Source organism: Macaca thibetana, chromosome 7 (assembly GCF_024542745.1).
Source record: "Macaca thibetana thibetana isolate TM-01 chromosome 7, ASM2454274v1, whole genome shotgun sequence".
Taxonomy (NCBI): Eukaryota; Metazoa; Chordata; class Mammalia; order Primates; family Cercopithecidae; genus Macaca; species Macaca thibetana.
In genome coordinates this window covers 157,794,073-157,809,107 of record NC_065584.1, presented here as the reverse complement: position 1 = coordinate 157,809,107, position 15,035 = coordinate 157,794,073, and the positions used below count along the sequence as shown (strand labels likewise).

At 37.5% G+C, this 15,035-nt stretch overlaps 1 protein-coding gene across 9 annotated transcripts in view; it reads right to left on the bottom strand.

Moving 5' to 3' along the window:
• NEO1 (neogenin 1) overlaps positions 1 to 15,035 on the bottom strand; it is a 259,185-nt gene that overhangs the window by 120,205 nt on the left and 123,945 nt on the right. For all 9 annotated transcript variants that reach the window (XM_050797720.1, XM_050797726.1, XM_050797723.1 and 6 more), the window contains exon 6: positions 1,207 to 1,361. In XM_050797720.1, the coding sequence (XP_050653677.1) occupies positions 1,207 to 1,361 (155 nt within the window). The remainder of the gene's footprint in view (positions 1 to 1,206; positions 1,362 to 15,035) is intronic.

The following is a 15,035-nucleotide window of genomic DNA, read 5'->3' as shown; positions in this document are numbered from 1 at the left end:
ATAAAAAATACAAAATCGGCTGGTCATGGTACTGCGTGCCTGTAGTTTCAGCTACTCAGGTTGGCAGGAGGATTGCTTAAGCCCAGGAGTTTGAGGCTGCAGTGAGCTATGATCACACCACTGCGTTCCAGCCAGGGTGACAGAGTGAGACCCCATCTTAAAAAAAAAAAAAAAAAAAAAAAAATATATATATATATATATATATATATATATTTAACTATTGTTATTGGTATAATAAATATGGTTTAAAAATTTTCTAAAGTTTCCAAATATTGATTTTTAAAAGACTATTTTAGCTATAACAGATTGCTTTGTAATGTTAAATACTTGTGAATTACTTTTTGTAACAGGAGATCATGCATTTCAAAAACAGAAAGCATATTTCTAAGAATGAATTACTTGTATGACAAATTTGTAATGAGATATTATGTCTTTAACAACTATAGTTCTGATCATTTTTATGAATGTCATGTATAGATCTCAAGGTATGTCATTAATCTTTATTACTAAAACTGGATAATTCTGTTACTAAAATGTTAGATATTGATGATAGTATTGGTAGGTAATATCTACAAAGCATTTGCTATATACAAAGTATAGTAAAAGCAATTATGGCTGAGTGTTCTTAAATACATTTGACACTTTTTAAACGCATTTTTAAAAAAGAATCTTTGTAACTATTGTTACAACAATTGTCTGACACTGGGTCATCCTTATTTTGAAGGGTCTGGCATCAGTATATGATTTAGGTTAAGCTTTGTATAGTCAGTTGCATTCTTACATATTATGTTTTTCAAAAGGATCATCTTTTCACACCTCAAGGGGAAGTGTGGAAAGATTTCTGCTTCTTGAACAGAGAGCTGTGGAGACAACTGGGGACACACATACACACACACATGTGTGTGCTAATCATCTGCCAGAAAATGGTGACAGCTGTGTTTCAGAGTGCCAGTGTGTTCAAGTAAGAGTCTAGACTCTAGGCTTAGGTAAGCCACTGACTTGCTATGTGATCTTACATAAGCTACCAAAATATTTCTGGGCTCAGCTTTCTCATCAGCCAATGAAGATATTATATTCTATGTGAATTTTTCTATTTCACTTGCAGTACATAAACTAGTATATATAACATAACTGATCTCTTGGTGACTACATTTAAAAATATCTAAAGGTTACAGAAATAAACATACTTCTTTGAGAAATACTTACTACAATCTTAAAGTAATCACTTGGGATAACCATATCCCCATTTTTGACCCACTTCACAGTTGGAGTTGGTTTTCCAGTCACTTCACATTCAAATACAATATCCATAGATTCATGAGCATATATATTAGTAGGCTGCTTCAGGAATTCAGGTTGAGCTTTAAAATAAAAAAGGAAATTAAGACATTAATAAAAATAGAACCAGGCAGCTATTCATATTTCAACCAATTTTTTAAATCATAAAATCCACAGGATTTTTACTCATTATTTGAAACTTCCACATATTTTTGGAAAAGCATAACATACATATATAATAAAAATACATATTAGGAACATAATTATCTCTAAAAAATGATTTGCTGGTACAACTAACTGTTTTAAAAGATAATTTCTGAGTTTCCTTATTTGGAACTATTTACTAAGCTGACTATATTGGAGAAATTAAAAATGTCTAAAAATAAATATTAAAGACTACTTCCCTAAGATTTATACAATTTTCTAAGAGCTATAATTAGAATTCAAAGGTTGAAAAGATTGATAAAACTTTCTTTTTCAGTCAGCTTGATAAGAACAACAACAACAAAAAGTAAAACAAATGTCACATTAGAGTCCTTAAACAGCTCACTCGTGCAACACACTCCTATTACTAAGACCCCTCATTATATGCAATGGTTTTCCAGGGTGATGGAGAAAGGATAATTATATTTGAAAAAGTCTGAATATTCCAGTAGCTCCCTTTCCACATGTACCACAGTTGTAAATTGCTAACTTACAAATAATAGATCACAATATTTTTAATTAGAAGGGCTGAAGCAGATCATCTAGTCCAGCATCCTACTGAATGATGTAATTTCCTATATGACATCCTTGACAAAGGGTCTTAGTGATCCGTGTTTGAAAAGTGTGAATGACAGGAACTCCCTACATCACAAAGCAGCAAACTCCATTGCAGGCTACTTCTATGAAATAACAACAACAATGGCAACGACAGCAGCTTTATTTACAGTTGACCTAAAATCTGCCCAGCCTGCTGGGATTTTGATTGAGATTGTGTTGAATTTGCGGCAACCTGACATCTTAAAAATATTGTCTTCTTTTCCCTGAACACAGGTTTATCTCACTATTTAAGTCTGATTTCTTTCATAAATGTTTTACAGATTTCAGTAAGCAAATCTCATTCATGCTTTGTTAGATAAATACCTAGGGATTTCAAATATTTTTGATGCTATTCTAAGTGGTACTTTAAATTTTTAAAAATTTCCAGTTGTTCTCTGCTAGTATGTAAGAATGAAATTGATTTATGTGTATTAACCTTTTATCCTGTGGCCATCCTAAATTCTCTCATTATGAGTTGTATCAGCTTCTGTAAATACAGTTTGGGGATTATCTACATAGACAATCATGCTTGTCTGTGAGTAGAGACAGTTTTATTTACGCCTTTCCAATCTCCCTTTCCTTTTTTAAAAAAGAACTTTTTTAGCCCATTGCACTGTCTAGAGCAGGCCCTGGAGAGAAATCTAAACTAGCTATATAACTAGCTATGTAAATGAAGAACAACAGTACAGAGAGGAGGTAGAACCCCAGGCAAGCAGAACCTCCCCCAAGGAGGGAAATCATGTATAATCTTAAGAAACAACATACATTCACAGTGATGGAAGATCCAGAAAACATAAATCTGTACAACAAGCTGAAATCAGGGAAATCTATTATAGCGAATTTGACTTGATTCTCTCAAACAATGACAAGCCATTCATATTTATTCTTTTGTGAATTATGTATATAAATATGCTGCCGTTTTTCCAATTAGAGTAGTTATAATTTTCTTATCTATATATAAGAGCTTTTTGCATAATGAGAGTTATTATTTCAAGGCTCTTAGCTCCAAATCTGTCCTTCTTTGCAGTAGTGGATGTGGACTTTTGTCAGCTGGTGCTTTGTTAACAGCACTGGGGAAACACTGCACAGCAAAGCAGAGTGATGGGCTTAATTTTCATATTGGAGGATGCTCTTCTTTTTGCTCCTATGGTGAGGCTGATTGTGAAAGACCCAATAATGATCACCCTCCTGTAAGTTTCTCTAGCTTACTCCAGCAAGTGGCTTTCTGTGCACCAGCTCTGACACACTGCATCCCATCGGATAGGGTCCTGTACACCAGCTCCAACTCATGTCATCCCAGTGGGCAACTTTCTGCTTATCATCTGTCCAGCCAACAGCACCCCAGCAGGTGTCTTCTGCACACCAGCTCTGAGGCCTCCCAGCAGGGGATTTCCTGTGCCCCAGCTTTGGCCCATAGCTATGTCCTTTGGCAGCAGCTACACTGTCTCCAACAAGGTCTGAACAACAGTCTTCCTGATTTTCGGATTCTCTCCCTCAGCTCAAGAGGTAGTCATAGCTAATCCCTATATTTACTATTTTTGTATTCTTTAGTGTCCTATTTTGCCCCCTTTTAGTAAGCAGATTTTAATAGTTAATAATTCTTTTTTTTTTTTTTTTTTTTTTTGAGATGGAGTCTTGCTCTATTGCCCAGGCTGGAGTGCAATGGTATGATCCTGGCTCACTGCAATCTCCGCCTCCCAGGTTCAAACGATTCTTGTGCCTCAGCTTCCCAAGTAGTTGGGATTACAGACATGCACCACCATGCCTGGCTAATTTTTGTATTTTTAGTAGAGACGGGGTTTCACCACGTTGGCCAGGCTGGTCTCAAATCCCTGACCTCAGGTGTTCCACCTGCCTCGGCCTCCCAAAGTGCTGGGATTACAGGTGTGAGCCACCACGACTGGCCATTAATAATTCTTTATATTAAATTTTCTCTGTTCAAAAATGCCTAGTATAGTTTCTGGCTCCTAACTGGGCACTGACTAATACAGTAAGCTATGAACCCCTTGTCTTCATGCTGCCAATATTTGTTTCCTCTCCTGTCTTTAACTTAAGGCATCTATTGTAACAAAGTTTTATGTTTTCATATGGTAAAATGTATAAGTCTTCTCCATTTTAGCATCTGTATTTCACTATTTTTACTCCAAAGGCTTTCCCTTCTTCTGTACTATAACAATATTCACTTGTATTTTCTTCTACTATTTCTACAAAACAATCTAGACTTACTAAGTATCCAGCTTTACATGTATCTAAGTGGCAAGATCAGTCATTCCAAAAAGAATGACTGATTTGAAAGATTTAATACTAAAATCTGTGTACTCTTGGGGGTTTATTTCAGGACACTAATTGGTTTCATCCATCTGTCTATTCCTGAGCCAGAATCATAAAATTATTATAACTATGCAATATGTTATAATATACGGTGGAACAAATATTCTTCCTTTACTTCCTCAAAATTTTTCTAACATGTTTGTTTAGTGTTCCACCCCCCAGATAAATTTAGACTCATCTTATGTTAAGTTTGTCTGTTCCTTCTCAAAGTAAACAGACAAACAAGAACTTGGAGTTTTCATCTGAACTGCAATACATTTTAGATGCAGGAAAACTGAACATGTTTGCAATTGTGAGTCTTTCTATTTAGAACAAGGTTACTTAAGCTTACTTGTGTTAAATAAAATCTATGGGAGGCTACTAATATGGACTGAGCTTCTACTCTACAGATCAAATCAAACAGACTGAACCAAAGTGAAGTCACTCATGCTAAAGTTGCACATCACCAAACTGAACCTCAGTTATTTATGTGACCTTCTGAGAAATCAGGAGACTGTGTGTGTCAAATCCCCAAATGGGACAGTTTTAGCCATCATAAGAAAGTCCCTTCTGCTTTGACCCTTACAATGAAAGTAATCTGAAACAACTGATGTTAACCAATCCACTTTGTTTCTTTGTTACTCCTCAAGTTACCCTGCGAAAACTAACTGTTCTGCCTGCCCAGTGTAGTGCTTATCTCTGTTCTTTAGAAGAGATGCTGCCTGACTCATGAATTACCATTAAAAGTCATTATATCATTTAACTAAATTTGTAAAACTTTTGTCTTTTGATTCTTGGATATTCTTTGATAATGATTTACTGTAAAGCAGTTGTAAAGGCTAGGAGTCAAGAGACATAAAGTTGAGTTCTGGTTCTACCACTGGACATTTTACTAAATGTGGGTTTCAAACCCCTGGGTTACTAAATAAGGAATTCAACTAGACTATTCCTAAGTACACTAAGATCTTTAGCCAATGATTTATAACTTTAACATATATCTTTGATGTGTGATAATTAACACAGCAAAACTAACATTCATAAGTGCTTTCCACTTACAACCATTTAGTTCCCACAACAATTCTATTATGTAGTTATTATTATATTATTTCCATTTTATAGACAAGGACACTAATACACAGAGAAGCTAACTCCATAGCATAAGGCTTAGTCAGTGACAGATCTGGATTTTGAATCCAGGCAGTCTGACTCCAAAACCTATATTCTTTTAAAAAACTTTTTATTTAAGAGAATAGAATAAATCCCACATATCTATTATGTTGATTCAACAATTATCAAGTCATGGTCAATACTGATTCATCTATGCCTTAATCCATTCCATTCCCAACCTCTACCCTACACACATTATTTTGAAAGCAAACTCCAGGTATTACATTATTTCACATATAAATATTTGAGTACCTCTATAAGCCAAGAACTCTCATTTCTAAACATAACCATGATACCATTATCAGGCTGGTATCTAAAATAATTTACCGGCCGGGTGCGGTGGCTCACACCTGTAATCCTGGCACTTAGTGGGGCTGAGGCGGGCGATCACCTGAGGTCAGGAGTTCAAGACTAGCCTGGTCAACTTGGCAAAACCCTGTCTCTATTAAAAATACAAAAATTAGCCAGGCGTGGTGGCTCATGCCTATAGTCCCAGCTACTCAGGAGGCCGAGGCAGGAGAATCGCTTGAACCCAGGAGGCAGAGGTTGCAGCGAGCCAGGATTGTGCCACTGCACTCCAGCCTGGGTGACAGAGCAAGACTCTGTCTCAAATAATAATAACAATAACAACAATAACAATAATAATTTCTTAATATCACCTATTACTCAGTTGGTATTCACATTTCACTAACTGGCCAATGTTCTCACTCTGTTGCCCAGACTGGAGTGCAGTGGCGTGATCATGGCTCACTGCAGCCAAGACTTCCCAGACTCAAGTAATCCTCCTGCCTCAGCCGCTCAAGTAGCTGAGACTACAGGAACACACTACCACACCCAGCTAATTTTTTGATTTTTTTCTACAGAGGAGGTCTCACTATGTTGCCCAGGCTAGTCTCAAACTCCTGGGCTCAAGTGATCCTCCTACCTCAGCCTCCCAAAGTGCTAGGATTACAGGCGTGAGTCACTGCGTCTGGCCTCTGTGTTCTTAAAAATGATCTACTTTATTCAAATTGGGCAAACAAGATGCATTCACTGGTGTTAATTTGTTTCTTATGGGTTTTTTTTTTTTTTTGTATCTGCAGATTCCTCTTTATCTTTTATTTGAAATTTGTTTAAGAAACCAAGTCATTTGTAATATAAGGTTTCCCTGCAATCTGTCTTTGGTGACTACATTGCCATAGTGGTATTTAACATGTTATTTCTGAAAGCTCACAGTTAAATGTAGAACCTTGATTGGAGTCAGGCTAGTTTCCCCCCTCCCCACCCCCGAGACTACTTCATAGGCAGTTCCATGTGCATCTATCAGGAGGTTCATCATGTGTGTCTGTCTTTTGGTGATGTTAACAGCCTTTGGTTATCACTGCCCATCAGGCAGTGCAAAATAGTAATACTCTACTCATTCTATAAAGAGAAATATCCCTTACATTACTTACTATTATATCCCCTCAATTATTAGGATAACCCCACAATTATTTGGTTATCCTAAAGGACAGTTCTTTGAAAAGGGGCAGAATAAATGCTTGATTTTTTCCCCTTCACTTACGTTTTCAAAACAGTGAGCTGGTTTTCTAATATCCTCTCCCAAAGGTGATTGCTGAGGATTTTTCGTTTAAGTATTAAGTGCCCTTAGTTTAAGATATATTTGGTTAGTTTCAATTTACTGAAGTTATTACTCTTTTGATTCTTAAACTATCCCATATTTGACCAATGGAGGAAACCTGAACACAGTGAAAGCTCCTGAGTCCTTTTTCACACAACTCTACTGGTCTTCAGTTTATGGTCATTGCTCTGAGGCCCTTTTTGTGGACAAAGTCAGCAATTCTGTATTTTTTAAGTATAAACTTCATCATGATTTTCTACTAATATTTCCAATTAAGTCTAAGACTGTAGGTGTTAGCTGAATCTTCTTAATTTTACATCTGCATTTTTCTCTCAAGCCAAAAATCTCTGTTCTCAATGACACTAACATAATTACTCATTTACTTTATCCTACACCCATGGTCTCAGAATAAACATTTGTACCAACAATATGATAACAGAAAACAACTGAATATTTTTTGCAGTTGTGTCCTTAGAGTAAATCCCATTAGGTACAGTATAGTCCAATTACAATTTTAAATTTATATGGAATTATAATTCCACATACTTAGAATTTACTTAGAATTGTAACTTTCTGTGTGGCTATATTACCAACTGGATATACCTTTGGAGTCACCTGTTTCATTTTACTTTCCATTTTCAGGAACTACTTTGTAAATGTTTAAATCTATAAAGACAAGGTATATTCAAACAAACCTACATACCTTCTAACTCTGTTTCTCTCATCCTATTTCCTCCTTTACCCTATTGGTAAATTTATAGTTTATTATTCCATTATGAAAATGATAAGCACATACCCACACCCACAATTTGTCCCCACTCCTCTTATTTAGATTATAAATGATAGCATACTAATTCTTTTCTGTCTTCAAAGCCTATACTCTTAACTACTAAGGTACCATGTTACCAAGGAATTAACATATTCCTTGAGTCTAAAGAACTGAAAGAACTGAGGCTCCCCCTAGGGCAGAGTAAGTAATTACTCTGGAAAACACAGCAAAATCCTCTTCAAAAAAAAAAGGGGGGGGGGGGGAGATAATTTCAGTATGCATTTTTAGTAAACAGACTTTCACAGACTATTAGAAAAAAAACCATCATAAGCAATGTTCAATTAATCATTACTTTCCCTTTCATTAATTATAAAATAATGCCCTTAAAATGTTCTCTGGATTTTAACTACTCTGTAGATAGTATTCACACCAATTAAACACAATGTAAGAGCAGATGTTTGTGGTTGGGAAGTTAAATTGATAACCAGAGAACAAATGAGTCAATTACCATAAGAAAATAAGTGTTGTAATGGAAGATTATGCATTTTGTTACCAAAGAGATAATTAAGCTTCAAATCCTCTTTGACAGCTCCCTATCCCTTCAAATACCATCATCATTTCAAGAATAATTTTAATTGCTAAATGTACAAGTAGAATTTAATACTAAAATATATTATACTTGCAAAATTCTTTTACTAGAAACATCACTTAATTCCATCACTGTTACATAATGCTGAAAATTGCCATTTAATTAAAATAGAAAACAATACAGGGCCAACGCCAATGTTTCAAGGTTACTTTATTATGCTATGATTTGGAAGATAACCGTTTTCATTTACATTAGCTCTGAATTGTTGGAGTTTCTATTGTTTCATTTTAAAGGTTTATGGATTGAAATTCTTATTAAGCTCTGTAAGCAGAGAAAGAAATAAATTTTTTCCATTTTATGTTAAAACTGCTTCTTTTCTGTAATTCACAAATTTACATCTTACATTGTTAAAAACAAAAACAAAAACAAAAAAACCCAACAAATAAAAACCAAGCATATAACAGTGTGAAATCCCTTCAAGAATTTTGTTTGACAATGTAATCACAAATTTGCTATTGGTACTGACTCAACTAACAAAGCAAGAATATATTTGAATCCTCCGACATTTCTTGAGAAAGCTTCCCATTCCAATGAAGGTGAATAGGCTTCTCCTTAACCTCCAGGAGAAATAGGTGACATCATAACTGAAATAATATTATAACAATGTTTCCACTTGACTACGAAATTATATTTCTCTGCTTTCATCCCAACCCTGCCCCTAGTCTCATTGTTTTTTCCTTACCCTAACCCTCAATTTAGTTAACAGGCACTCAGCCATCTGATCCTAATTAAAAGTACTTCTTCGTCAGCATGGTGGCTCATGCCTGTAATCCTAGCACTTTGGGAGGCCAAGTCAGGTGGATCACTGGAGGTCAGGAGTTCAAGACCAACCTAGCCAACACAGTGACACCCCATCTCTACTAAAAATACAAAAATTAGGCGGGTGCTGTGGTGCATGCCTATAATCCCAGTTACTTGGGAGGCTGAGGCAGGAGAATCAACTGGGAGGCAGAGGATGCAGTGAGCCCAGACTGTGCCACTGCACTCCAGCCTGGGCACTACTGGGCACTAGAGGGAGACTCCATCTCAAAAAAAAAAAAAAAGTATTTCCTTAAAGAAGCATTTCCTGACACACAGTCCCTCACTTTTCCCTGTTTTTAGCCCTTGACTGTCCTATTTACTATCGAAATCCCAGTGGCCTACACCATAATAGGTGCTAAGGCATATCAGAATTTTTTTCAAGGATTCTCAAGTTTCTTAAGGACTCGATGTTTTGTGTTGTTTCTCCTAAGTCCACTCTTGAGTGTCTGACTTTCTGCATGAATTTTAAATTTTGCTTTTAAATGTTTATGATGACGTAAAATTTTAATGAACATGAAATTTCAGCACTAACATTTGTGCTCATGTTTACATGTTAGCTCTGTGATCACATGATTTAATTCTAATGCAATATTCCTCAAACCTGGAGTCTTAGGGTCTAAAGCTCTTAACTTTGAAAAACTGTACTCTATATATTAACTTTTATTTTGAAAAATTCACAAAAACCTTTATTAAATATAGGCTCCACTTCTTCAACAATGTTAAACATACTTAATCTTTGCTTGATGTCTCAATATTGTATGTATACACAACATCTAACTTATCCATTCATTCATCATCGTACACTTGGGTTGTTTCCATGTTTCAGTTATTGTGAATAATGTAGCTGTGAATATGGGTGTAGAAATATATTTCTGAGACCCTACTTTCAATTCTTTTGAACATGCACCTGAGATGGAGCACCCTTGAGGGGCCTATGGGCCTCCCCCACCCCCAGCATGGAAATAAAGGAAAATCTTGAGTTCCTTCAAGAGAAGTTCCAGGCACCTAGCTGGCCCTGAGAAGCAAATGAGCAACTTGATAAGCAAGAGGGTAATAGCAGCTTAAAACAATAGCCAAGGAAGTTAGAGTGGTGGGATGTTTGGTTCCCTATAGAAACTAAAGGTAACATCTTAACACATGTCCCTGGCTTGTTTTTCAGAAACCTGAACCCCACCAAATGGATCTGTTGGCATGTAAACCTCAGATAAGGGGGAACTGAGGACTGAACATCTTTGTCCTAAAGTTCTTCCTGAGGGACTTGGGAAAAGTCACACCCATGAGCCAGAGCTAATATTCTTTTCTGCTGACCCTCAAATTTTAAAACAAAACTTCTCTCCCTTAATGAACTGCAAATCAGAAAATCTACCTACGACCTGTAAATCCCACTTCAAGATTTCCTGCCTTTTTAGGCCAAACCAATGTATAACCTCCATGTATTGCCTTATGATTTTGCCTGTAACTTCTACATTCCTGAAATTTTCCCCTGCTTTTGTAAACCCTTGCTTGCAAGCCATTGGAGAGTTCAGGTCTTAAGCATGAGTTACCCGATTCTCCTTGTTTGGTGCCCTGCAATAAACATCTCCGTTTCTCTTGCTGCAATCCCAATGTCAGCGTTTAGCTTTGCTGCACTGAGTGGGCAGATCGAAGTTCAGTTTGGCAACATGCCCAGAACAGGAGCTGTTAGTTCAAATGCTAATTCTAGTTTTTCATTTTTTTTTTTTTCTTTTGAGGCGGAGTCTCGCTCTGTCGCCCAGGCTGGAGTGCACTGGCGCCATCTCGGCTCACTGCAAGCTCCGCCTCCCGAGGTTTACGCCATTCTCCTGCCTCAGCCTCCCCAGTAGCCGGGACTACAGGCGCCCGCCACCGCGCCCGGCTAGTTTTTCGTACTTTTTAGCAGAGACGGGGTTTCACCGTGTTAGCCAGGATGGTCTCGATCTCCTGACCTTGTGGTCCACCCATCTCGGCCTCCCAAAGTGCTGGGATTACAGGCTTGAGCCACCGCACCCGGCTCTAGTTTTTCATTTTTTAAGAAGCCACCATACTTTTTACCAGCGACTATGCTTTTTGTTGTACCAAAAGTGCAAAAGGGTTCCAATTTCTTCATATCCTTACCAACACTTGCTATTTTTTTTTTTTTTTTTTTTTTTTTGAGTCGGAATCTCGCTCTGTCACCCAGGCTGGAGTGCAGTGGCGCGATCTCAGCTCACTGTAAGCTCCGCCTCCCGGGTTCGCGCCATTCTCCTGCCTCAGCCTCCCGAGTAGCTGGGACTACAGACGCCCGCCACCTCGCCCGGCTAATTTTTTGTATTTTTAGTAGCGATGGGGTTTCATTGTGTTAGCCAAGATGGTCTGGATCTCCTGACCTCATGATCCGTCCACCTCGGCGTCGGCCTCACAAAGTGCTGGGATTACAGGCGTGAGCCACCGCGCACGGCCGCTATTTTCTGTTTTTAGAGAGGAGCCATCATAGCAGGTATGGGGGTGGTATCACAGTACTGAGAGAGGATAAAGGAATAAACCGGTAAGGTAGGCAGTTAGGGTGGGTCCTCAGTTGAATTATTTCAAACAGAACCACCTGAAAAATCAAGCTGCAGGCACAGATAAGGGAACTTGCATAGGAGGGCTTGCCTAAGGCATGTCGGCAGCCCACAGGTAAGAAAGGCTACCCAGGTGACTTGCCCAGACATGCCCACAATGGAAAATCCCGTCTCCTGACACATGTGCAGCAAGGGGAACAAAGCAATGTGCAGTAACTCAAGCTAAGGGCCTGCATGTGCATTAGGAGGACGGGATGGAGCTGTCAGAAATTTGCACCTTATGTAAATGAGATGCCCAGCTCTCAACGGTTTCTTATAAAAAGCCTTTGCATTCAACTGTAAAAACGGCAACCCTCTTCTGGGTCCCCTCTCTGCTGCGGAGAGCTTTCTTCTTTCACTTATTAAAACTTTTGCTCCAACCTCACCCTTTGTGTCCACGCCCCTTAATTCTCTTGGTCACTGAGACAAAGAACTCTGAACTCCCGGTGATACCTCACAAGACACTGCTACATTATAGTGCATTGGCAAGACTCTAACAATACCATATATGTTTTTGTACCATTTGATTTTTTACCACGTTTGTTGACTATTTAAGAAAATTACTGACTACACGATGGTTTGAATTTACCTGCTCTCTGATTCTCCCTACTGTTCTACAGTTGGTATTTTTCTGTTAACTGGCAGTATCGTTTTCTTTCTTTTCTCCATCTCTCTACTTTCCTTTTTATCATTTTCAAATTTAAGGAGGTGAAAATTACTCAGTATAAAAGGTGTACAGAACATAGAAAACATAAAGCCTCCCCTTTATCAAGCTTCAAACCACCTGTCAATACTAGTACCCTCCTTGGAGAGAAATATTATTCATATTTTTGGTGTGTGAACTGTCCAAACATTTTTCTATGTATTTAAAACACATCACACATACACACACACATACTTGTTTTTAAAATATAGACTGTAGTCTAGGCAACATAGTGAGACCCCTCATCTCTACAAAAAATAAAAATAAAAAAATAAAAAATTGGCCAGGCATGTGGAACATGCCTACAATTTCAGTCACTCAGGAGGTGAAGGCAGGAGACTGCTTGAGCCCAGGAGTTCGAAGCTGCTGTGAGCTATGATTATACCACTGCACTACAATCTGGGCAACTAAGCAAGACCCCCACCTCTAAAAAATAAAATAAAATATAGACCGAGTCAACCAATAACTAATTTTCTGCAACTTGTATTTCTCTCTTAATAATACTGCATATTAGTATACATGTAGCCACATATATAGCATAGTAGGTCAATGGTATGACCATATCCCAATGTAAATTATTCTCCTATTAATGCACACTTAAGGTTACTTTTCATTTTTCTACTACAGGTAAATGCTGCAATATGCATCCTTGTACATATCTTTGTATGCATGTGCAAGGATTTTAGAACAGATTCTCAAAGGGAATAAGTAAGTCAAGGTGTTTTTGTATTTTAGATTTTGATAAATATTACCAAAGGCTGTACCAATTTCATATTCCTGTCAGAGAGTAACTATCAATGAAGCTATTCAACATTCTACTGCACGTCCTAGCTAATTTAATGAAATAAGAAAAAGAGGTTGGGCGTGGTGGCTCATGCCTGTTAATTCCAGCATTTTGGGAGGCTGAGGCAGGTAGATTACTTGAGGTTAGGAGTTCAAGACCACCCTGGCCAACAAAGTGAAATCCCGTCTTTACCAAAAATACAAAAAATTACCTGAGTGTGGTGGCACGTGCCTGTAATCCCAGCTACTTAGGAGGCTGTGACAGGAGAATCGACTGAACCCAGGAAGTGGAGGTTGCAATGGACCGAGATCGATCATGCCATTGCACTCCAACCTGGGTGACAGAGCGAGACTTTGTCTCAAAAAAAAAAAACCACACAAACCAATAATAATAATAATTAGCTGGATGTGGTGGTGGGTGCCTGTAATCACAGCTACTTGGGAGGCTGAGGCGGGAGAATCGCTTGAACATGGGACGTGGAGGTTGCAGTGAGCTGAGATTGCACCACTGCACTCCAGCAGCCGGGGCAACAGAGTGAGACTGTCTCAAAAAATAAAAATAAAAATAAAAATAAAAAAAGCAAAGAAATAAGAAAAAGAAACAAAATACAAATATAGGAAAAGGGTTGGAGAAATCCACCCTCGCCCCTACCACACACATCATGGCAATGACTGTCTACTTAGAACATTCAAGAAAATCTCTCTTGCCTGGAGAAATTCCAATGTGCATTACTGTACTATCTGTAGTGGGGAGGGACTCCAATGATTTCATGAACAGGAATAATAATTACACAAACTGCAATAGGTCTAAAGCATATGTTACAGCCTTCCCACTCAAAGTGTAGTACAGGACCAACAGTACTGGCATCATCTGGGAGCTTATTAGAAATACAGAATCTCTGTTTCCCCACCCCAAACCCTCTGAATCGGTTTCAGCACTTTAACAAAATCTCCAGGTGGTTTGCAGGCACATTAAAGTTTGATAAACATTGCTTTTGGGCATTTAAATACTGATTATAGTCCTGTATGTACAAACAGAGAGAAATTTAAATACAATAATGTCAAAAGGCAATTTGCAGAGCAAACTAGATGATACAATAACTGCTAATGAAAAAATTATTTTTAGAGGTACATGTATGTAAATGCTTTTTGAAGACACCTGTAAGTATACACACTAAACTAATAACAGTTATCCTCTGAGGAAAGGGGTGGGAATGGGGAAGGGGCAATAAAGGAGGAGGTTTACTTTGTTGATATGGTTTGATTCTTTAATAATGTTACTGCATTACTTAAATAATGTTACTGCATTACTTAAATAATTTTTAAAAGAAAAATAAAAGCCAAAAGAATAAGCTGAAAAACTATTAGAATGAAATATAAATCTCTAGTAAACTAGCAGAATAAATGATTAATATGTTTTTTGTTGTCACATTCTTACGTAACAAAAAAAATTAGAAAATGTAAATCTAAAAACCTAATTCATAGCTACAAAAACAATTAAATAGTTAAGATATATACCTAACAAGTAAAGTATAAAACCTTTAGGACGAAAACTATGTAATTTTATTAAGGAAACAAAATATTAAAGAATGGCTTGG